This window comes from Dipodomys merriami, unplaced genomic scaffold, assembly GCF_024711535.1.
Source record: "Dipodomys merriami isolate MVZ:Mamm:240054 unplaced genomic scaffold, mDipMer1.0.p SCAF_15, whole genome shotgun sequence".
NCBI classification, from domain to species: domain Eukaryota; kingdom Metazoa; phylum Chordata; class Mammalia; order Rodentia; family Heteromyidae; genus Dipodomys; species Dipodomys merriami.
This window is the reverse complement of record NW_027202826.1, coordinates 32,018,923-32,042,726: the sequence shown is the minus strand read 5'-3', so window position 1 is coordinate 32,042,726 and position 23,804 is coordinate 32,018,923. Positions and strand designations below refer to the sequence as shown.

General features: G+C 39.4%; 1 protein-coding gene across 2 annotated transcripts in view; it reads left to right on the top strand.

Annotated features, from left to right (window-relative positions):
- Nucleotides 1–23,804, top strand: part of Prdm5 (PR/SET domain 5) — a 133,962-nt gene that overhangs the window by 25,799 nt on the left and 84,359 nt on the right. For both annotated transcript variants that reach the window (XM_070022052.1, XM_070022051.1), the window contains exon 3: nt 15,802–15,924. In XM_070022052.1, the coding sequence (XP_069878153.1) occupies nt 15,802–15,924 (123 nt within the window). The remainder of the gene's footprint in view (nt 1–15,801; nt 15,925–23,804) is intronic.

Genomic DNA, 23,804 nt, shown 5'->3' with positions numbered 1-23,804 from the left:
GGGTATATGTATTTCTTTCAGTTGAGGTCATCAAAAATCATGATAGAGTTAGAACTTAAATGTAGTTAATTTGCCTGCTCAGAGAGAGGTCTTCTTCTTTCTTCTTTCTCCTCTCCTTCTCTCCTCTTACCCCACTCCTCCTCACCTCCATTTCCATCTTCTTGTTTCTTGCTGATCCTTCTCTCTCTTCCTCTGTCGTTCCCTCCCTTCCTTCCCTCCCTCCTGCCTTCCTTCCTCCCTTCCTCTTCTTTTCTTCCTTTTCCCTTTCTCCTCCTCCTCCTCTTCTTCTCCCACCCCTTGTTTTGGATACAGGTCCTGAAGCTTGAACTCACAGCCTAGGCACTGTCCTTGAGCTGTTTTGCTCAAGACTAGCACTCTACCACTTGAGTCACAGCTCTTCGTGCTTTTAATTGCAGATAGGATTCTCATAGACTTTCCTGTCTGAGTGGCTTTGAACGTCACTCCTGGGATCTCCTCCTCCTGTGTAGCTAGGATTACAGGTGTGAGCCACCGAAGTGAGTCTGCCTCCTCCTTTCTAGAAATGCCTCTGCCCCTTCTGTGCGGTCTTCACAGCCAGGGCCTTCCTTAAGAGCTTGCCAGGCTGTTTCAGTTCTATAGAGTTTATGCATTAATTTGTCAAGACCTCTACTGCGTGGATTTTAACAGATTTCTCATCTTCAAGAGTGTTGAATTGGCTGCTTTTGCCATATATAGCAAGATAAGTTCAAGATACCTTGCTCAGTTTCTATACTGTTATTTTTTTGGTGACAATGGAGCTTGGACTCCAGGCCTTGTATGTGCCTAACAGCACGCTACCATGTAAGGCACACTCTTAGGCCTCTTTGCCTTTTTGTTTGTTTTGGTGCCTATTCTGGGACTTGAACTCAGGGCCTGGGCATTGTTCTTGAGCATTTTTTGTTCAAGTCTATCATTCCATCACTTGAGCCATTACTTCCAGCTTACTTTGGTAGTTAATGGGAGGAAAGAGTCTCATGGACTTTCCTGACGTGCTCTCTCTGCACCATGAGTCTCAGATCTCAGCCTCGTGAGTAGCTATGATTATAGGCATGAGCTTATATGCTTGGATTTTGCTTTATTTTTAAGATAGAGTCTAGCACATTTTGCCTGAGGCTGGCCTTGGACTGCTATCCTGCCTATGTCTCTGAAATAGCTGGGATTATAAGAGTTTACCACCAGGCTTGGCTTGTTCTTTGAGGTAGGATCTTGATAATGTTAACGTGTGTGTGTGTGTGTGTGTGTGTGTGTGTGTGTGTGTGTGTGTGTGTGTGTGTGTGTGTGTGTGTGTGTGTGTGTGTGTGTGTGTGTGTGTGTGTGTGTGTGTGTGTGTGTATTTTTGCTGGTCTTGGGGGGCTTGAACGTGGCCTGAAAACTGTCCCTGATCTGCTTATACTCAAGGTAAGCACTCTACATTTGAGCCCAGTGCCACTTCTACCTTATTTGAATAGTTTATTGGAAATCAAAGTCTTACGGAGTTTCCTTCCCAGTCTGGCTTTGAACCAGGATGCTCAGATCTTAGCCCCCTCAGTAGCTGGGATTACAGGCATGAGCCACTGGCTCTTGGCAATATATTTCCCTTTAAACCTTTGCTGATCTTGAACCATGATCCTCCTGTCTCTACTTTCTGAGTAGCTGGGATTACAGGAATGAGCCACTGTGTTTCATTTACATGTTAGTTAATTTACATACTTGTCTTTCTGACTATTATGCGTTTGTGCTAGCCAATTGATGCCAACCATCTGTTGACTTATTAATGTTTTAGCAACACAGACTTTGCTTGTATTTCACATAGATTGCATTTTTATATTTGCCCAGACCTTTTGTAGATTTTAGGTAGTAAACAGCATGTGAGAGCAACAGGCAGGCTGGAAATCTCTTTCAAACAGGTTTTATTTTTTCTGTAGCTTAGCATATGAGCTATTGTAAAGTTACTTACTTTCAGAATCTTTGGCAACAAATTACAGCTCTAATTTATGTTTAATATAAAAGACCTGGGTTAATGACTTTTTTTTCTGGAGTTAAGTATATTATATAAAATCATTTGCATGCATATCACCTCATTGCAACAGTGCAGCTCACCAGGCAGGGGTGATTGCTTAAAACTCTACCTGAGAACTTCTGTTCCATTTTTTATAGAAAGAAGATTAATGTTCGTGGACTTGAATAAATTCCTTTTAATGATTTGGCTTATCATTTCCTTGCTGTATGATAAATTACTACTGGGAATGTGCTTTTGTTCTCTGAAGAGTTTTTAGGGATGTGTCAGTAATTAATGTTCTAATACATGCGTTTGTTACTTTTCAGTGTAATGAATTGTCTTTAAAACATCTTTTCTCCTGTCCGCCCTAGAGGTAAATTGAAATGCATACATACACTTTGGTCGGCATTTCAGAAGGTAGCTTTGTAATTGATAAGTCTCAGGCATTTCAAAACCCAGAGGAGTGCTGTGTTGACATATAGCCCAGGACGTGAGGACTTTCAACTTTTTTTTTCCTTTTCCCCCAATTTGTGTACTAATTTGTTGATCCTGGGCTACCTACAAGAACACTGTGTGGCCTGTCTGTGGACTTCATACTAGGATAAGGAAGTCTGGGAACAGTTCACGCAGTGACCTCTGTGTCTTTAGAGGACACAGATGAAAGTCACAGGTGAAGGTCACAGAGCTGAGCAGCTTCTTATGGTACCATCTGTCTCTGCCACCTTGTACATAATCAATGTAGGAAGAATTCTGGTCCCAGGGAGAGCAGCATGCTGCTCTTGTGTTCTGTGGAGTTGTGTCTTTCCCCAGTGCTGTTGGCAGGCCCGTCTCATCCCTCTGGAGACAGAGGACTCTGGCAGCTTGACTAATCTCTCATTCTAGCCTCTGGGTCTATATATCTTGTGGAATTATTTTCAAAAAGTGTTTGATAGCCTGGTGCCAGTGACTTAACTATAAGCCTAGCTATTCAGGAGGCTGACATACGGAGGATCGCAATTTGAGGCTATCATCTGAGGCAGAAAATTCCTAGATTCCCATCTCCAAAATAATCAGCATAAAGTAGGGCAGCATTTGAATTGTATTCAATGTCTACTATGTCAAAAATGAACTATGTACCTTGTGGTTAGGGCCAAGAGAAGGAAAACAGGAGAATGAAGAGAGGGTGACATTGGTCAAGAAACGTAACCCCATTGCACAATTGCTTACTAATAACAATAAAAAGCAAGAGTCATGGCCCAAGTGGTAGATCACCAGCAGAGCAACAGATCCTGCAAACTACAGCAAGGGTAAAACACAAAAGAAACCTGATAAATTCATTACTACGAATTAGCTCACCAGCAAAACCTTGGCCTATTATGAGGCCGTTGTAGCCATTTGTCCTCACCCTGCTCTATGCAACTATTCATTTAGTTGAAAAAAAAAAAATCCTTATTTAGGGGCTGGGAAGGTGGCTCAGTGGTAGAGTGCTTGCCTTGCATGCCTGAGGCCCTGGGTTCCATTCCTCAGCACCACATAAGCAAAAAGAAAAAAGCCAGAAGTGGCGCTGTGGCTCAAGTGGTAGAGCGCTAGCCTTGAGCTGAAGAGCTGAGGGACAGTGCCCAGGCCCAGAGTTCAGGCCCCACGACCGGAAACCACCCCCCCCCTCAAAAAAAAAGATATGAAAAAAAAACCTGACTGAGCTTGGTTGTGAGGGTGGGGCATTGTTCTAAACTCTGCAGAACAAGGAACATCAACACAATCTCTGCATTAGAATATCTTCCTAAAACAAATGCTAACATCTGCTTAAGGAATTGTGATTTTGAGGGGGGGATATTGACTTTTTGTTTAGATACCAAAATTAAAGAGCTTTCTGTAGGTGAAACTATTAAAAGCAAATATAGTAAGTAATAATGTATGAATCAGGCAGCTTTTTAAATGGTTTTTCTTCAATTTATTTATTTATTTATTGCTCATACTGAAACTTGAACCCAGGAACTGGACAACACCCTTTAGCTTTTTCTCTCAAAGTTGGTGCTATGCCACAGCTCCACTTCTAGTTTTTTCCTTGGTCAGTTGGAAATAAGAGTCTCACGGACTTTCCTGCCTAGGCTGGCTTTGAATCATGATCTTCAGATCTCAGCCTCTGGAGTAGTTAGGATTACAGGTGTGAGCCATTGTATCCTGCTTCAGAGTTTGGAATGTTAATGAAGGTAAAACAGTAACTCCGGGGAACGGGATACTGTCTGCCCAGAAGTTGTTCTCAGTAGGGGTATTTTCCAGTCACCCAGTCCACACTCTGGACTGGAAGGTCCTGGCAGGTACAGTTCGTTGGTCATTTAAACTTCATAGGAGGGTTTTAATATGTGCATTCAACAATTTTTTTTCCTTGTTTTTGTTCCAACAACTGCCAGGGGAAGTCTTATCTCTGGACAAAGAAAGTGTTTTTGTTGCCTTGTAACTTTAGATTGGCTTAACGTAAAGGGCAGTTTCCTGGAGAATTAAAAACACTCCCTGGAGAATGCCTGAGATTTGTAGGCACACGTTAAAAAACTCAAAGCAGAGTTTCACAATGCCATTGGAGCATCGATTCCCCCAAATTCTTTTCTTTATTGTGTTCTGCATCTGTATTTTTAATGGTTTATTATGTTTTTATGAGGTGAAAAAAAGCAATAGAAACATTTATGGCCAATAGTTTCCTTATGTGTTAAATTCTTCCCCCAAGTCTTGATGGCTCAGTACGCACTGGTTCTTCGGCCCCTTGTCAGGAAGAAAATAAATAAAAATCAACACATGTAATTTTAGGCTGAAGATGTGGAGAAAACTCATAAAATGGTTCTGATGAAATTGTACAAGTGTATAATTTTTTTAAAAATTATAAGAAGAACGGATTATGTCTGTTTGGAACCCGAGTAGAATGAAAATATATAAAATGCATGTAGTGTCTCTGCTTTTTCTCTCTCCTTTCTTCTTCCTCTCATTGAATTTTAAACAACATTTTTTACATTAAACAGTGTTCAAATTACATTTAAAGGCATTGACACTATTTTCATCTAAGCAATAATTGGGGAATACAATAATTAATTATCACAACAGAAATGAACGGAGTAAGCAAAGGCTGACTTCGTTGTACAGTCTTAAGCGCCTGACACCAGCCCATGATGTAGGTGATCCTGGATGTGCATTGCTTCAGAGGACCTTCCCCAGGGACTGGCTGGCCACAGCAAAGCTCACACACTAGGCTGATCTGCAGGACTCTTGAGATAAGAAATGAGTATTGTTTTAAGCTGCTGTAAGTGATAACGTATTGTGCTGATGATTTCTTGTAGCAATAAGTGCTTCCAGAAGTGGAGTATTTGGTTGCCTTTCTCTCCCCTCCCCCCCCCCCCCCCCCCGCCCTGCTTTCTTCATTTCTTGATGTAAGAAGTGTGAGAAGGTTTCGGGAGAGTAAGATAGAATGAAAAGTGTGATTATGTTTCTGGATACCATCCCTCTCTGTCTGCCCCATACCAAAGGTTATTCAGTAATTTAAAGGATACCATTTACAGTAGCAGAACACCACATATATACACAGATATAATTAATGTATATGAATATACATATATATTTATATATAATATATAAACTTTAATATGCAATACATGTATATATTTATACTTATATAAATATATAATTTATATATTTGTGTATATATGCTGATATATGAATGTATATATTTTTTAATCAAGGTAAAAAATACGGTCATTTATGAGTGTACCATAACCAGTAGGAAGCATAACTATGGTCTGGATATTTGTTTTCTGTTGTTGCCATACAGGTCAGGACAGATTAGTAATTTGAAACAATACCTGTAGTTCTGTAGGAATGAAGCCCATAAGGGCTTTCTGCTTAGGGTCTTCCCAGGCCAGAGGAGCGTGCTAACAGGGCAGCTTCTCACCTAGAGATCTTGAGGATCAGTTTGCTTCCAGGTTCTGTCAGGTTGCCCTCTGATTTTAATGGGGTCGAGAGGCTGAGGTCTTCCCTTTACTGCTGACCCTAGGCCAGAGACAGTTTTCAGCCAGCTCTTCTGTGCCATTCTCCTTCCAGCCATGGAGAAATTCCCTTACCTCAAATCCTTCAGTTAACCCTCCAAGAAGCTGCACGTGAAGGTGTGTCTCAACTGGTAGAGTACAAGCCTTGAAGAAAAACCAAAAAAGAGTGCTCAGGGCCTGAGTTCAAGTCTCAGGACCAGCAACAGGAGAGAATGCACAGGGTTTCTCAGATCCCAGTCTTTTTACTAACATCCAGACTGCACTGTTGTACACACAGAATTAATATAGAACTCAAGAGCACTGATCAAAATAAAACCTCTTTTGTTTTTTTTTTGAAATTATAAACATTTAGTGCTTCAAATACTTGAAGCTGAAAAGAACCTTAGAAAAGCACGCTGGAATGGTAAAAAAAAAAATTGTGACTAAGGATCCAAAATTCAGGGGCCACCCAAGGCTCGCATTTCCTCACTTTGGGGGAGCCATTGACCTCACTGAGTTGGGCTGTGGTTTTTTCATCTCTAAAATGAGCATGATGAGCAGCGTGGTCTCTACCTCTGCCCTCCCAGAATCCATAAAAGCATCAGAGAGGGAGAGAGACCACAGTTCTTCCTGTAACACCACCATGCCCTGTTAGTCCCGGAGGCCACAGGGCCCTCACTGACCAGCAGGCACCTTAAAGACAAGATCCTGCTTCTGAAGTGTTGCTGGGAACCTATGGACCATTTTTCTGCCGTGTCACCTTTTCAAGGAACCCACATAAAGGGCAGCTGAGTTCCACCATTTGATTCTTGGACACCAGAGTCAACAGAGCCTTTGTGTGGCAGCGGAAGACCTGCATGGCCTTCCAGCCCCTCTGACTTCTTCCTCAGGTCTCACTGAAACTCAAGGCCTGTGACTTCCTACTATGCATCCAGCACCGCCCGCTCCCTCATTTCAGCTTCTGTTGCTGACGCAAGCCTTCTGATTTCTAAAGACAGGCCCCCTTGCATTTCTGCCTTCTTCGTACAAGACTACAAGGGATGGCTGATGGGGGACTTATCCCCATCCTTACCAGCACTCCCTCTCTTTCTGTGGATGTCCACACAGGACACACATGGCACATGAAGGACAGACAGGATACACCCGATCCAGGCACTGTTTCTATTGATGCAGCCACAAAGGCTTTTGGGGCTGTCATGAAAATGAAACTTCACTGGGTGTATAACTAAGTAAGTCCTATACTTGAGCTCTTGACCACTCAGAGATGGGAAGTCTTTTATTTCATTCGTATTTCATTCATATTTATAATAAATAAATATATAATGCCATACAGAAATAGACATAGTTTCCCCTGCCTAGTAACTATATTCCCAGCCAAGACCATTTTCCTTGAATGTGGGTTTCGGGAAGATCAGGTGAGGCTGTCTGGATCAATAACATATTCCACAAGGTAGAAATTGCTCACCTGGCTTGGAGTTGATGCCATCCCCCTCCCCAGCTTTGTGTTTCTGGCTTTCTCAGTGTGTAGCCAGCTTGTATAAAACCCAAGGTCTCCCCTCCTTCTGGATCCTTCTTTCTGATGCCAGCCTGGTTCGGGTGCCAACAGTAAACTCCTTTATCCTCTCTAAAAAGTGGTCTTGATCTTTGCTGGTCTGCTTTTTCATGCTAATATAATGTATATGCTACATTGTATTATGTATATTTAATATATGTATTATGTTGTATATGTTATAGATCATGTTATAGATCATATACATAATATATTAATATGTAATAAATTATATGTTATAAAATAGATATATTATGCTATATGTTATGTTATATATAAAACAATAAAGATAATATAAATATGTTATAAGTATGTTATGCTATATTATAACATATTTACATTATACTATGATATATATGTTATATATGTCATAGTATAATATAACATTTATATTATCTTTATTGCCTACATTCAGATTATATATAAATTTATATATAAAATATACTTTTTATATAATAGATTTTATTAATTTTAAGTATTTGTATAGAGTTTCAATTGAACATGCCATTTTATGAGTAGAGTGCTAAGATTTTGTCTCCTTGGGCTGGCTTCAAATGGAGATTTATAGGTATGAACCATCAGCTTACCACACTTAACAGGTGAGGAGAGAGAGTCACAACCCCAATGATTGCAATACACAGTCAAGGATTCTTTCCTTTGTCTCCCTACATGAAGGAGAGGAATTCATGGGCCAAGGTGATTAGATGCAGTTTAGAGCAGATCAACCACATTTTGTGTGTGTGTGTGTGTGTGTGTGTGTGTGTGTGTGTGTGTGTGTGTGTGTGTGTGTGTGTGTGTGTGTGTGTGTGTGTGTGTGTGTGTGTGTGTGTGTGTGTGTGTGTGTAAGCACCAAAACAAGCAAAAGAACTTCATGGAGAATCCTTTGAAAAACCAATAGGATTAAAGAAGAAGGGAAAACATGGGCTTTGCATAGAAAGTATAAATCATGGCAGTTTCCTAGTGATTGATTTCCAAGCGAGTGTTTCTTTTTGGTTTAAATCTGACAACACTATGCTGTCAGAACTGATCACTTTGCTGAAGCACACTTGCTTTTTTGTGTGCCTAAAGGTACATTGAAGTTTGGTTCATAGTTAAACACTGAAGGCAAGTTGTGCCTTATTTAATTAAAAAATTACAGAAGAATTTCCTAAGATTTAGGTTAAAAAAGACATACTCTAGACTGCATCATGCTGTGAATTTGAGGTCTCAAAACCACTTTTTTGCACAGCCATCTTAAAAGGGGAAATATAAGGTGGGTACCAATAGTTCATGCCTGTAATCCTTGTTACTCAGCAGGCTGAGATAGGAGGACCATGATTCTAAGCCAGCCAGGGCAGAAACGTTCCTATGAGACTCTTATCTCCAATTAATCACACAAAAACTGCAAGTGGTGCTGTGGCTGAAGTGGTAGAACACTAGTCTTGAGCACAAAGAGCCTCAGGGACAGCACCCAGTTCCTGAGTTCAAGCCCCACAAAATTGACAAAAGATAAGGTTACACACACACACACACACACACACATATATACAATACAACATAATTTATCACTAATGGTATTATTGCCATCTTTTTAGGAACCAATGCTGTTAGTTTTTGCTATTTTGCTAATTTTTTTCAGGGCAAATATGGTTGCTTTTCCCCTGGAATTTCAGTGTCTTGTAGTGGGTGAGTTTAAAATCCCATGGCCCATTTAGCTGGTTGAAGATACACCCTTCAATTATGTGATAGTCCTTTTCCTTTTGAAAAGTAAGCATCCAAATAACAAATGAGCTTTCCTGTCTACAGTTGACTCAGCTTTACAAACTCAGTATTGAAATTTGAGGAGACAAGGTTTGTTTATATTGCTTACCTATTTCTAGTATTTCTTTGAGTTATGTTAATTTTCTCCAATTGAGCTGAATCTTTCTGTGGTTACCTCAGTCTACCTGGGTGGGAAGATGAAGTCAGCTGCGACTTTTTTGGTGGTCTGATTGCATCATTTAATTGCATTTAAAATTCCATGTAACTTTTAAAAAAGTTGTTGTTGTAGAGTTGATATACAGAAGGGTTACAGTTATATGAATTAGGTAATGAGTATTGAGTACAATTTCTTTATGACCCATGTCTCACTTTCCATCACTTTTTCCTAATTTTTCCCTCCCCTCCCTGTCCACAGCTATCCAGTTCATGTTCCATGTGGTGTCCAGTGAGCTCTACCACTGCATTTGTTCATCCTTGTTCTACCTTTTATGTGCCCTCCCTTTCATTCCCAAATATAAACAAGCAAACAAGACAAAAGGAAAAGAAAACAAAAACATCAACGATGGTAACTAGAAAAAAGGATCTCTTGTTTCTTGGAGTTCATTTCCTAGAATTTTATTCTGTATGTTCACTCTCTACATAGCTATTGAGCCTTCATCCACCACTCCTATACATCTCCTACTTTGGCCTCAGTATGTGATGACCAGAGTCCTGTATAATTTGTCATGTCCCAGTGTATGTGCATATGTGCGTATACATATATATATTTATTTAGATCAGACAAGGACCTCATATCTACAATATATTTAGGGCTCAAAATATTACCGATAATAAACCCTCAAAAACTCAACAACCCAGTCAATAAATGGGCTAAAGACTTAAAGAGAGATTTCTCAGAAGAAGAAAAAAGAATGGCCAATAGACACTTGAGGAAGTGTGCCATATCTCTGGCCATAAAGAAATTAAATCAAAACAACATTGAGATTCCTCCTCACTTCAGTTAGAATGGCTATTATTAGGAAAACTAACAATAACACATGTCAGTGGGGATGTGGCCAAAAGGGAATTCTATTACACTGTTGGTGGGAATGTAAATTTGTTCAGCTGTTCTGGAAAGCAGTATGGAGTTTCCTTAAAAGACTAAACATACAGCTCCCCTATGACCCAGCAGTCTCACTTCTGGGCTTTTATCCAGTGGGCTACAAACCAGGACAAACTAAAGGTACCAGCACAACCATGTTCATTGCAACATTGTTTACCATAGCCAAGATATGGAATCAACCTAGATGTCCCTCAGTGGACCAATGGATCAAGAAAATGTAGCTTATACACAATGGACTGCTAATCCATCAGAAAGAATGATATTGTACCATTTGTAAGGAAATGGAAAGACTTGGAAAGAATTATATTAAGCAAAGTAAGCCAGAACCAAAGAAACATAGTCTGCATGTTTTCCCTCTTTTGTGATAACTAGAATTTGTCTATAAATCTACGAGTAAACACACTGAATGATCAGCTGTGACTTTTGTTTGCTACTGTTAATCTTCAGTCTAGAGAAAGTCTAGATTTGTGGTAGCCAGTACCAGCATTGAGCACAGGCTGGAAACGGCAAAGTCTCTGTGTGCAAACTTTCCTTTTATGTAGAGTGTCAGACTCAGAGATAAAAACCAATTATGTGGGTTTTCTTCTCTTTCATGCATGTCTTCTTTTCCTTTTCTGCTTCAGTTAACCGTTTGTGTAAATGGCATGGGGTATCTGAACAAACCAAGTAGATTTGAAATTGAAATAAGTTTTATTAGGAGAGGAGAGCAGTGGAGGTGTGGCTCAAGTGGCAGAGTGCCAACTTTGCGTGAAAAAGCCAAGCAGTAGTGCAAAGCTCTGAGTTCAAGAAGTTCAAGTACCAGCACCAAAAAAGAAAGTTGTCAACATCCTGTGAATTATTGGCTGTCATAAGGATTCATTAGAGAATGTAAGTGCCACAGGCCGAAATTTTCTTAATAGAGACCCAGAAACACAACAAATCAAAGAAAGGTTGGACAAATGGGATTGAATAAAATTGCAGAGCTTCTGCATAGCAAAGGACATAGCTAGCAAGATCAATAGAAAGCCCACGGATTGGGAGAAGATCATCACTAGCCATACAACGGACAAGGGTCTCATATCTAAAATATACCTGGAACTTAAAAAATTAAATCCTACAACAACAAATCTTCAAAAACACAACTATCCGATAAATAAGTGGGCTAAAGACTTAAAGAGAAACTTCTCTGAAGAAGAAAGAAGGATGGCTAATAGACACATGAAGAAATGCTCAACTTCCCTAGCCATAAAAGAAATGCAAATCAAAACAACATTGAGATACCACCTCACTCCAGTTAGAACGGCAAAAATCAAGAACTCTAACAACAACAGATGCTGGAGGGATGTGGACAGAAGGGAACCTTACTTCATTGTTGGTGGGAGTGTAAACTTGTTCAACCACTTTGGAAAGCAGTATGGAGGTTCCTCAAAAGACTCCACATAGAGCTCCCCTATCACCTAGCAATCCCATTTTTGGGCATTTACCCAAATGATCACAAACAAGACCACACTAAAGCTACCAGCACAACTATGTTTATTGCAGCATTATTTACTATAGCTAAGATATGGAACCAACCCAGATGCCCCTCAGCAGATGAATGTATCAAGAAAATGTATATGTACACAATGGAATTCTATGCCTCCATCAGAAAGAATGACATTGCCCCATTTGTTAGGAAATGGAAAGACTTGAAAAAATAATATTAAGTAAAGTAAGCCAGGCCCAAAGAAACATAGGTCCCATGGTTTCCCTTAATTGCAATATCTAGTATATGTCTGAGTCAAGCAGGAAAGGTCAGGTAAGTTGATGTTATGGAAATGAACCCTAAGATATGTATTCAAATTTTTTTTTCTTTCATGCGATTGTTTCTAACACATTTATAAGATTATTTCTTTGTTGCTTTGTATGTCCCTCCCCCACAGTATGACCCCTGCTTTCACTGTATTTGATGTCAGTATAATTTGTGGAGGGGAAGGGGAAAAACAAATTGTTTAAATAGGGATACAGGTGGACTCATTGCAACAATGAGATGTCCAAGTCGTTATGTAGAAAATAAACTTTACAACTTTGGTGCGTGGCGGGGGTGGGGGGAGAATTGGATGGGGGGTGGGGGGAGGATGGGAAGGGGAAACAAAGGAGGCAGCTACAATGCTTGATAAGAAATGTACTCAATATCTTGCCCATGTAATTGTAACCCCTCTGTACATTATTTTCACAATAAAAAAAAGAGAATGTAAGTGCCAATAAATCAATTTATGTTAATTCATTAGAATATAAATGATAGTAAATCAGTAATTGTCCATTTGTATTGAGGGTGACATGTTTCAGAATTTTAGTATGAAGTTGAATCCATGGATTTCTTTGAAGATGAAATGTTGTGTGGGAAGGGAAGAGACTGCCAGAAAGTTCATGCATCTACTGGAGGGAAAATAAAAATGAGTTACTAATTCTGAGTGGTTGAACATAGATTGAGCCCAAGAGCCTGGGAAAAAGCTAGAATACATGAAGAACAAAAAGTGTTCCTGGTGAAAACTCAAGTGTGCTCACCAGTCTCAGCCAGAGAAATCTTGGCTATGTATCACATCATAGAAGAAAGAGTCCAGCCATCAAACATATCTGATATATAGCATGCTTAAATCTGAGTCAGAGGTGTGAATAAGCGGTCCTGGCCTAGTTTATCTAAGCAGTTGTCCTCTCAATTGGTAAAAGCTGGTAAGGTATTGGTGTTTCTTTAATATATATATTTTTCTTTGGTGCTATTGCTGGGGCTTGAACTCAGAGCCTCACATTCATGCTTGGCTTTTTCACTCAAGGCTGACTCTACTTCTTGAGCCATAACTCCACTGTGGCTTTTCTGTTCATTAATTGCAGTGAAGAGTCTCTTGAATTTGTTGGTCCAGGGTGGCTTCAAATTCACGATTCTCACAACTTAGCTTCGTGAGTAGCTAGGATTATAGGCATGAGCCACTAGGGCCTCACAGTAAGTTAGACTTAATTTCAGCAACAGTTATAGATTGTAGGTTACACTTCCTTTAAGAACACATTTCTCTCAGATATGTAGGCATTTTGCTGCCTTCTGGGTGCAGTGTGGTCCTCTCTTAACTTAAGTAGTTTTGTTTCTATGATCATGGCTATGGAGATACCTGAGGGGAAGGACTTGATTGTTCACTATTTAAAATTATGTGATGATTTGGAGGAATGCATTATGAGGTGGTGAAGTCAGCAGTGTGCTTCATGTAGCTCTTGGTGGGGTTGCTAAGCGGTTCTGACTTTCCTGGAAAGGTGGGATAGGGCAGGGTGGGCTCTGAGCTGAGAGATGAGCAGGGAGGTGGTGCAATTCCACTGTGCACATGTAAGTGTGTAGAATGGAAACATGAGGTCTTTACTGTCCCAAATTCCTCTCTTAGTAGTTACAATATTGAAAATTAAATGTGGCTTCCTAGTAAGGGTCTGGCATTTTATTAGAGAATTCTGAGGGATTATGAAAACTTCTTTGGCATTTAAACAAACAGGACTCCTTAGCCAAATATGGCAGTCTAATAGATTGTAGGAAGAGACTAACTGAACTTTTCACATACAGTGTATGCTAGACTCTTGAAATAACCATTTTCCAGGCATTCAACAGATGACTTTATCACAGCTTTATGGATGAGCATTACTGTTTCTGCACAGTAACTGTGCGGATGGATCTGTGTATGCACGTGTGACCTGGCATTGGCCAGTTTGTCTGATCTGAGCACTCACCACTTCCTGGGTTGTTTCTACTTTCCCCCTGCCTCTCCCCTACCTTCTTCTTATTGTTCTCAAACCTAAGCTTTCTTAGCTTGTCCAAACCTAAATTTTCTACCAAGTTTCTTTCCAAACTACGCTTTTCTGTTTGCTGCCCTTCTGCCTGGCAGCCTCTTTCCTCAGCTCTTCCTTCTGGTTGAAATTCTTCTCAAGTTAACTCATCAAAAGGCTTTATCTGACCACTCTGTCCAGTGTTTCTCCCATTGCTAGATTCTCCCGTCTCCCCTCCTACTTCAAATGTTCACACCAGCTAATCTTTAAAGAAGGCTGTGTCTAGGTTTAAGGGCTGTGAAGGCAAGGGCTTTGTTTTGTTTTGTTTTTTAATTTAATTTAATTTTATTTGTGAACATACTGTACAGAGGGGTTACAATTACATGGGCAGGATAATGCGTACATTTCTTACCAAGCATTGCACCCTCCTCCTTTGGTTTACCCTTCACATCCCTTCCCAGCCTCCCCCATCCCCCCCAAAGGGCTTTGTTTTGTTTACTGGAAGACTTTCAGTTCTCAGTAGTTAAGGATGTAGTGATCTTGGTTGAACAAATGAATGAGTATCCAGAAGCACATGCAAACACACATACACTGTTGGGTCAGAGTTTTCCTTTCAAAGAGAAAAAAATTGAAATTGGTTTTTCCTCCCCTCAGATATGCAAAGATTAATTTGCATTTGCATTTGTGATACTTGGTGTTGGAAATACTGTCGCTCATTTTTTCCTGTTCTCCACTGAATTCTAGAGGTGGATAAGCATGGAATGAGAGCAGGATGGGGATTGGTGTATGTATTTTTACTAAACTGGGCAAGTGCCTAGTCACTTAACAGTGAAGGGTTTTGAGAGAAACTGAATTCCAAGCAACTTGCATTCAAGAATGTCCAGTGGAATACCTGGGGTTTTGGTATTTTTTTTTTCCCCTTCGAAGAAATGTTGAGTAGATCTGACATGCAAAGTCTTAACATTCCGAGATAAAGGAAAGGAAAAAAAAAAAAAAGAAAAGAGAACACTTGGTTGAAACAAAACTGTCTGGTACTGGTACAGCTACTTAAAGATCAGGAAGTAATAAATGAAAGATAATTTTAGAAAAAGAAAATACTACTCTCATTAATTCATGAGCAGGCCATTAAAAGATGAGATGGGATTTATTTTGCTCATCCACTTAAAAAGCTTGGACGAAATTATGTGTTCTGTTGGCTGTCGGATCCCATGGTTGGTTTAGCAAGTTCCCATTTATGGAGATGACTCGGTTAGCCGGTGGAGGGAGAAACTAAAGGTGGCCCCAGCTTTTACTCCTTCAATTGGGAAGTGAGCAGTACCACCCTCTTCTGCCATTTTTGGTTCTCTTCTGCACAATGGTGGTTATGACCCATGTATTCCAACGTACCTACAACGACAAATCATTTTAACTGGAAAATATCTGTCCATACTGGGTATTTCTGAGAGTTGATTACAATAGTGAGTCATCTAGATATACCTCACCAAATGAATTAGTGGGCTTTGTGAAGACGTGTTTAAAGGAAGAATGTTTGTTAATCCAGCATTTATTCAAAACCAGTCAATTAAAACGGTCTGCGCTTGGGGACAATGTCTCATGCCCTACCCTTGGTATATTTAGTAAGGTTCATCAACAGATGTCCATGGGAATTCAGGAGACTTTTCTGTTTCAGGTGCGTGGGAGGAAGGGAGAAGTTCTGTACATTTTGGACGCCACCAACCCCAGACACTCCAACTGGCTGCGCTTTGTTCACGAGGCCCCCTCGCAGGAGCAGAAGAACTTGGCTGCCATTCAAGTGAGCTGATTCACGTTGTATTTGGACTCTACACTGTGAGGGAATGAATTAATTTATAACTCTATTCCCTGTCTTAAATTTACTTCCCAGTGACCTGGTTCAAATATCAGTAACTAACTTATAAAAGCAGAGAAATCACATGTAGTCAGCCTGTGCAGGGTAGGGGGAGCTGAGTGGGACGCTGCACCAGGTCACTTGCTTTTATGAGAATTCTTGAGAGAGGGCGTTATATGCTCTGATACTGTGCTTGGCAGGTTTCACTTATCTAGTATTTTCATTTTATCCAATGAATTCTTGATAGCATTTTTGGTTTATTTGGTCCAAAAGATACTGAGTTACTGTTTAAAAAGGAAGCTTGACAATGACAGTTCATTTGGGTATGTTGTGCACAACTAGACTCTGAGTCTCTGAGGATCATGGGCTAGGCAAGGCTCTTCAGAACCCGTAAGGGGTGTGTGTGTGTGTGTGTGTGTGTGTGTGTGTGTGTGTGTGTGTGTGTGTGTGTGTGTGTGTGTGTGTGTGTGTGTGTGTGTGTGTGGATCATGGGCTAGGCAAGGCTCTTCAGAACCCGTAAGGGGTGTGTGTGTGTGTGTGTGTGTGTGTGTGTGTGTGTGTGTGTGTGTGTGTGTGTGTGTGTGTGTGTGTGTTCGCACATTTTCTTGATCCATCCATCAATTGTAGGGCATCTAGGCTGTTTTCATAAGTTGGCTGTAGTGAATAGTGCAACAATGAACATGGATATGTAGGTGCTTTTATTATATCCCTCAGGGGCCTGGGTGCTGTGCCTGAGCTGTTTTGCTGAAGACTAGCACTCTAATACTTGAACCACACCTCTATTCTGGCTTATCTAATAATAAACAAAATCTCACTGGCTTCCCTGTCCAGCCTGGCTTCCAACCAGCCTCAGATCTCAGCCTTTTGAGTAACTAGGATTATAGGCTTGAGCCACTACATCTGGACTTTTATGTTATCTTGACTTGCAGTCTTTTGGATAAATGTCCAAGAGTAGTACTACTGACCATTGAGGAGTACCATTTTGGTTTTTTTAGTTTTTTTCCATACTGCCTTCCACATACCCATCCAAAGTGTAAGAATATTCCTTTCCCCTTGCAGACATCCTTACTAACATTTGTTGTAGTTTGTTTTCTGGATAATGGCCATTCTGACTGGAGTTTGATGGAATCTTCATGTTATTTATTTATTTATTTTTGTCGGTCATGGGGCTTGAATTCTGGGCCTGGGCGCTGTCCCTCAGCTCTTCAGCTCAAGACAAGTGCTCTATCACAGGGTCACAGCACCACTTCTGTTTTCTGGTGATTTATTGGAGATAATCTCATGGACTTTCCTTCCTGGGCTTGCTTTGAACTGTAATCCTCAGATCTCAGCTTCCTGAGTAGCTAGGATTATAGGCGTGAGTCACTGGCGCCCAGCTCCATGTTATTTTGATTTGCACTTCCTTCATGAGAAGAGATGTTTAACATTTCTTCATCTACTGGCCATTTATGCTTCTTCTGAAGAGTTTCTATTTAGATCATTTGCCTCCTTTATGAATTTGCCCCTTTATTTGCATTTTTATTAAGTGAATCTTTAAGAGGTTTGTTCTTTGAGCTCCTTGTATATTTTGGTTACTACAGATAGAAAAGATCTCCCATCCTGTAGCCTGTCTTTTTGGCTTAGTAACTATATCCTTTCCTGTGCAGGAGAATTTTAGCTTGATGCAGTGCCATTTGTCAGTTCTCTCTCCTATTTCCTGAGCCTCTGGGATTCCACTCAGGAAGTTGATGCCTGTGTCAGTGAGTTCTATTGTTTTCCTTATTCCTTCCCCTAATAGTTTCAACATTTTAGGTCTCACGTGGTGGTTTCAGATCTTCTTTGAATTGGTATCAATACAAATGAGACACAGGGCTCTTGTTCCAGTCTTCTATATATGGAAGCCCAGTTTTTTCCATCATTCTTTGTTGAAGAGGCTTTCGTTTTTCCAACATATATGCTTGGCTTCTTGGTCAAAGATCAGATGTCTGTAGGTATGTAGGTTCATTTCTCTGTCTTATAATCTAGCCCATTAGATCTATTTTTGTGCTAATAGCCTGGAATTGTGAAATCTCTGGCATTGCTTTTTTTTTTTTTAACCCCCCTCTGGATTGGGCTACCTTGGATCTTTTTTTTTTTTGGTCAGTCGTGGGGCTTGAACTCTGGGCCTGGGTGCTGTCCCTCAGTTCTTCAGCTCAAGGCTAGCACTCTACCGCTTGAGCCACAGCACCACTTCCAGTTTTCTGGTGGTTTATTGGAGATAAGAGTTTCACGGACTTCGCTGCCCAGGCTGGCTTTGAACTGTGATCCTCAGATCTCAGCCTCCTGAGTAGTGAGCCACCAGTGCCTGGAACTACTTTGGATCTTTTGAATATGAACTTTTGGATTGTTTTCTCTGCCTCTTTGGAGATTATACCCATGAGATTCTCATGGGTATAATAGCAATAGTTCAGTTGCTTTTAGCAGGATGGTCATTTTCACAATACTTATTCTTCCAATCCATGGACATGGAAAGTCTTTTCCTGGTGTCTTCAATTTCTTTCTTTAAAGTTTTGGATTTTTCATTGAAGAGATCCTATACCTCCTTGTTTAGGTTTATCCCTACAGTTTTTAATGTATTTTTCTGAGGTTATTGCAAATGGAATTATTTCCTTTGCCATCTGCTCATTGTTAGTATAGAAAAAGGCTACTGATTTTTGTGGCCAACCACAAATATAAACTGATTTATTTATTTTTTACTTGTAGGCATTAATTTTTCTTCAAATATATTTATATTTTGTAATGACTTCTTGAGCATTTCATGGGGAATTTAGAGATGTTATAAATTTGTTTCTTTATAAATGTTACTCTTAGAACAATTACTTACAGAACATAAAATTTACTTTGTGCATTCCTAGAGTTGGTAAGTTGTTCTTTATTGTGTTCATAGAGACACAACTAGAATCTCTTTTTCTGCTTGAAAAGTGATCTTCAGCTTTTTCAAACCTCCTTTAGTTTGAGAAATTTCTTCCAGTTGGCTCTAATTACTGTAGAAACAATATTCTCTGTTCCAACTTTCAAGCTTTGAGTTCTGCCTCAGACTCCTCATCCTTGATTAGAAGTGCCCCTCATCTCTACAGTTTACTTAATAAAGGTCCTTAGGTAATGGAAAACTTGTTCATAAGTGTTAATCTTTTATCATCCACATCTGCTATTCTACAATGCCCCATAATTTGCATATTATAGATACCAGCATATCTCAACCACATTTTCTCTGATAAAGTTTCTGTGTTCATTTGGTGCCTTTAAGTGCAGTGCTTTTCCTCTATGTCATTTGTATTTTTTTCCTTGAAAGACAAAAGCAATTAAATAATTGTAATTGGAGCATGGTAAGGATGAGATTACCACAGAATTAGAAATTCTGTGAAATTTCATTTGGATTTTATTAGACTTTAAGTCTGTTTAGAGGCTACTGTGAGTGTGTTTTGATACAGAAGCAGTGACAGTGTCTTTAATTTCTTTTTAGCATTTGTGTCTTTTCTTGACATGGAAGGTCAGTATAGTACTAGAAACACACTTTTGTCACAGACAAAAACAGGGATCTTTGTTAGATCCCTTGAGGTAACATCTTTCTTAGTTGAACAGTAGCTGGAATAGCAGACTTCTGGGGTTCAAAATCATATCTGAGCTGAGGGTGAAGAGTATAATAGGTCACATGGCTGGCAGCCATCTAATTGGTTGGGATAGTCTCCTGAGGATGGCACTCCAGAAACAGACTTGGTAAGATAAGATGATAATGTTTCCTGCATTACATTATGCATCACTTGCATTCCAAATTGCATCCGAAATTTAGGGTATTCAGGAAATTTTTTATTTTAGCATTCTGTCCCGGGAGTAGAGTAAATGAGAAACACTTGTGGCTAGGCAACTTGCTTGGTGGAAAATGTCAGTACTTGGTCTGATTCTTTTGGATGAAGAAATTAAGAATTTGAGGTTGGTTCTGGCAGAGGATTGGAGCTCCTTTTTAGATACTCGTTGTATTTTTAGTTTTGCAATATATTTCATTTTGGAAAATTTGCCTTGGAAATAATGGTTGAAGTGGCTGAATGGCTGAAGAAGGATCTAGTAAGCAAGCAATTCTTGCCACATGCATATTTTTCAGAATAGTCAGTTGGACTTTAAGTTTAGACTTCTGAAGAGCTGCCAACCATGACTAGAAATATCTAAATGTGAAAGATGAGCCTTAAATAAAACAGAAGCTTCATTAAATAAATGGTGATTCTTATTAAATATTACTTTTCTCACACTAAAGGAAAATATGTATATATAGCATTTGAAAGAAAACTTAACCTCAACAGTATTTTTGCAGGATTTAAGAAACCTATTTTTTGAACAGTTATATGCTTAATTATTTCATTAAAGTAGTGAATCATCAGTCCATTTAGAATTGAACTTTTGAATTCTTTGGTAACGTCAGAGATAGAACTGTTCCATGGGGCTGGGAAGGTGGCTCAGTGGTAGAGCGCTTGCCTTGCATGCATGAGGCCCTGGGTTTGATTCTTCAGCACCACATAAGCAAAAAGAAAAAAGCCGGAAGTGGTGCTGTGGCTCAAGTGGCTCATGTGGTCTTCATGAGCTGAGTTGGGCATCAATACAACATTACTCTGATTCTGATGTCATGTTATACTTCCAATACCACAGAAGGTATTTGGCCACAGCGGATTGAATCTCCTTTTTCTGCTTTGCTGGAGGACATACCAGTGTAGGTAGCTTATCCTGGGGACTTTCATGTTGACATGACATTTTACTATGGTAGACCTGGGAGATAAAATGTGCCTAAGCAGAGAAACAACTTTGATATTCTTACAGCACAGATAGACTTAATCCGTTGTTATCAAGCCACTGTGGCCCACAATTTATCTCAAAAACACTGATGCAGAATTCAAGTAGAAATACTACCAGTGATGTAACCAAGCAACAATAAAAAGAAACATCTATCACAGCTTCTTCTAGCTCTTCTATATTTCTGTTTCTTCTTATCTGATCTGAGCAAACAATATGTCTACAATATTTTTTTAGCATCCATGTGTTTTTCTTCAGTAACATAAAGATAGCAGTTACGATAGCTTTCCTTAAATGGTCTGTCATCCAGTAATAGGACGTACTAGTGTTTTATTAGTGTAAGCTGCTATTATTAAATTATTTAATGACAGCATAAGTTAAAGACATCTGTTGTCCAGTATGATGATATGTGTACAGAAAAAAAATAAAGCCAGGAGCTGGTGGCTCATGCTTGTAATTCTGACTTACTTAGGAGGCTGAGATCTGACAATCATGGTTCAAAGTCAGCCCGGGCAGAAAAGTCTATAAGACTCTCAAAACCAGAAGTGGCACTGTGCTTCATTGTGATAGAGTGCTAAACCTTGAGCAAAAGAGTGTTCTAAAGCTCCAAGTTGAAGCCCCATGACTAACAAAAAAAGTATATTTTGAATGTTATCACCCTAATAACTATATGAGATAATTTTTGTTAATTAACTGGACTTAACCATTTTACAGTATATATATGATTCAGAAGCTTATTTGATATATGATGAATAAATTTCTCTATTAATTAAAACAAATAAAAGTGCATGTCCTTGCACCTATATTGGTTTTAAATATTAACCCTTTTTGTGGCTAAATGTAAAGAAATTTATTATTTATTTGTTTACATTGTCATTTAGATTGTAGATTATTGGTAGGACAAGTAGCTATTTAGGGAAAATACAGGAAAGAAAGAAATGTATGTTAATCCTTAGTGACATATAGGAAAGAAAATGAAATATATAGGAAAGAAAATGACATATATGTTAATCCTTAGTGATGATAGCTAATACATTGAATGACTATTATGAGTAAGCAGTTATGTATGTTTATTTAGTATTTACTGTGATTCTATGAAGTATAATTATTTTTGTTGATAAATAGGAATGCTGGAAACTTAGTATTATTATCTAAGGAATTTGATTGAGTCTATATAGCCAGTTAGATGTTAGGTAGAATTTGAACACAGGTATTCTATTCTCTCTGTCCATTCTCTTTAAACTTCATGTTCAAATACCTTAAAATTGAGATTAATGAATGCAGGCGTAAATATTTATTTTATAAAACCCTTTTCAAAGATATTCTTACATAGTTTTTAAATCACTGGAAATATGCAAAATGGTTTATATTTTCAAATTATTTATGTCATGTATTCCTTGATTTTTGAAAGTTCCCTGCCCTTCTGATTTTCTTGCAAACACTGCACCTGCTTCTCATTTCTGCAACAATTCTGCCTATTCTGTTATTGCCTCTTGTGTGCTTTTGCCTCCTTTTGGTCCATCTTTGTCAACAGATAATGTCTTAGAGATGTAGTAAAGTTAAGATGTAGAGCTCTTGAAATGAATAATAACATTTCAAAATCAGAGTAGTTTAGGTGAGTGGAGTGCTGATTAGGTGTTTTTGATCCTAGAAACCATAGATGAAGTTTCCTTTCTGCCTCCACTGAAGATCAGAGATCAGACCTGTATACTCAGGTTAAGGCAGAATGCTACTAGTGTAAGACTACTTGACTCACTCTTTTTAGAACATGGCTTTTCAGGGTGTGTGTGTGTGTGTGTGTGTGTGTGTGTGTGTGTGAGAGAGAGAGAGAGAGAGAGAGAGAGAGAGAGAGAGAGAGAGAGAGAGAGAGAGAGAGAGAGAGAGAGAGAGAGAGAGAGAGAGATTGAGAGAGAGAACACAAGAAGATGAGCAAGAGTGAGAGCAAGAAAAGACAAACTGATAGAGACAGACAGAGAGGGTATTCTGGCATCTTTGTAAAGTCTTTGTATAAATAGCACACCATACATTCATTTCTGTCCAGTACTGTTAGGCACACAGACCCAATCTGTTGCAGTGCGGTGGGGACTATAGAAGGATGAGAATACTGGGGAGGAGGTATCATTGAGGGTCATCTTCAAGGTTAGGGCAGTCTTCAAGGCTGGGGACAACAGTCATTAATGGGAAAAATCTTCCATATGGGGCCATGTGCCAAGATTAATGGACAAAGTGAGCATGATATAGAATTAGAAGGAAAACAGAAGCAAGCTCAGTTTGTATAGGAGTAAGAAGGAAAGTTTTTCAATTTAATTTTTTATTTTTGTGCTGATCCTAGGGCTTGAACTCAAGGCCTGAATGCTGTCCCTGAGCTTTTTTACTCAGTACTCTACCACTTGAGGCATAGCTCCACTTCTGGCTTTTTGGTGGTTAACTGGGATAAGAGTATCCTAGATTTTCCTGACTGGGCTGGCTTTGAATCCTGATCCCTCAGATCATAGCTTCCAGAGTGGCTAAGATTATAGGCGTGGTTCACCAGTGCCCAGCAAGAAGGGAAGTTTTTAAGTAGTAGACAGACCATGAGTCAGACAAATTACTCATTTAACTGATAGCTACTGGCACATGCTTCTTCTGGGCACTGTGCTCAACACTGCAGTTACTGTGGCTACAGGGTGATCTGCTACCTGGCTTCATAGCAGTAAAAGTAACCATTGCAGCTCTGTTCCTCTGCATGAATTGACTGTAATACCTACCTCATGGGATATGCCAATGTCCATTAGTCAATATTTTCATTTTCACTATAGCTTGATTGTTTGGAGCTTTTGTCTTTATAGTTTTGTTATCGTATACCACAGAGTTACATCTTATTTTACTAAAAAATAATCATTATCTTTAGTTCTGCAGAGGAGTTACCACCCAACAAAGCAGTTTAGGAATACAGTATATCTTGATCAGTGTCACCCCTTTCATTATCATCTCCCATCTTTCTCAGTTCTACTCCTTCCTCAGTTTTCTTACTTTATAGAATATACATT